Source organism: Arachis stenosperma, chromosome 2, assembly GCF_014773155.1.
Source record: "Arachis stenosperma cultivar V10309 chromosome 2, arast.V10309.gnm1.PFL2, whole genome shotgun sequence".
Taxonomy (NCBI): Eukaryota; Viridiplantae; Streptophyta; class Magnoliopsida; order Fabales; family Fabaceae; genus Arachis; species Arachis stenosperma.
In genome coordinates this window covers 57045717-57046823 of record NC_080378.1, presented here as the reverse complement: position 1 = coordinate 57046823, position 1107 = coordinate 57045717, and the positions used below count along the sequence as shown (strand labels likewise).

General features: G+C 45.2%; 1 protein-coding gene across 1 annotated transcript; it reads right to left on the bottom strand.

The window, feature by feature from the left end:
• Window positions 1-353: 353 nt before the first annotated feature.
• Window positions 354-749, bottom strand: LOC130962909 (uncharacterized). The gene has a single exon (XM_057889064.1). It carries the CDS (start codon window positions 747-749, stop codon window positions 354-356), a length of 396 nt encoding a protein of 131 aa, XP_057745047.1.
• Window positions 750-1107: the final 358 nt, after the last annotated feature.

Here is a 1107-nt window from a genome sequence, read left to right as displayed (position 1 = left end):
CAGAGTTGGCCTGACTCTCGGGTTTTTTGGCTTGAGAATGGAAATTCGCAACCGGCGCGTGCGCGCAAGGTGCACTTGCGCGTCGGTTGCCCTGCTTCAAATAAAAATTTTGTTTTCTTCATCTCTTCTCTCCCCTTTTTTTTTTCACAACCTATCTACATGAACATTATACCTATCTAACAAAATCAACAAGGCTATCATACCTATGCACTCAATCAATCATCAAAAGATCATAAAATTCGAAGGAACTAAAGATACGAAAAAGATGGTATAAACAAGGAAGATCTTACCACGGTGGGGTGCCTCCCACCAAGCACTTTTCTTTAACGTCCTTAAGTTGGACGGTCCTCTCTTTAAGCTTTCTTTCTCTTTGGTGCATCCTCCAATATGTACACCTCTAGCTCTTTTGGAGGCTTGCAACCATGATACTTCTTCACCCTATGTCTATTCACCTTAAAGGTTGCTTCACTCTTGGGATCAAACAATTCCACCACTCCATAGGGCTTCATCTCTTTCACCTTAAAAGGTCCTTCCCATCTAGAACGGAGTTTGCCAGGCATAAGTCGGAGCCTTGAGTTGTAGAGGAGGACCTCATCGCCTTCTTGAAAGTCCTTCTTCCGGATGTGATGGTCATGAAACGCCTTAGTCTTTTCCTTGTAAATTCGGGCATTCTCATATGACTCATTCCTCAAACACTCAAGCTCTTCCAGTTGTAACTTCCTAGCTTCACCCGCCTTGGCTAAATCCATGTTGCACCGCTTTACCGCCTAATAGGCTCGATGCTTAACCTCCACCGGAAGGTGGCACGCCTTACCATAGACAATCCGGAAGGTACTCATCCCTATCGGGGTCTTGTAGGCCGTTCTATATGCCCATAGTGCATCCCCTAACCAGAGGCTTCAATCATTTCTTTGTGTATTGACCACTTTTTCCAAGATCTTCTTAATTTCCCGGTTGGAAACTTCTGCTTGTCCATTAGTTTGCGGATGATAAGCAGTGGCAACCTTATGCGACACTCCACAGCGCTTGAGCAATGCTTCTACCTTCCTGTTACAAAAGTGAGATCCTTGGTCGCTCACGATTGCTCGTGGCGAACCATAACGGCAT

Coding starts and splice junctions, on each gene's coding strand:
- LOC130962909 (XM_057889064.1), bottom strand. CDS start 749: ATGGATTTAGCCAAGGCGGGTGAAGCTAGGAAGTTACAACTGGAAGAG.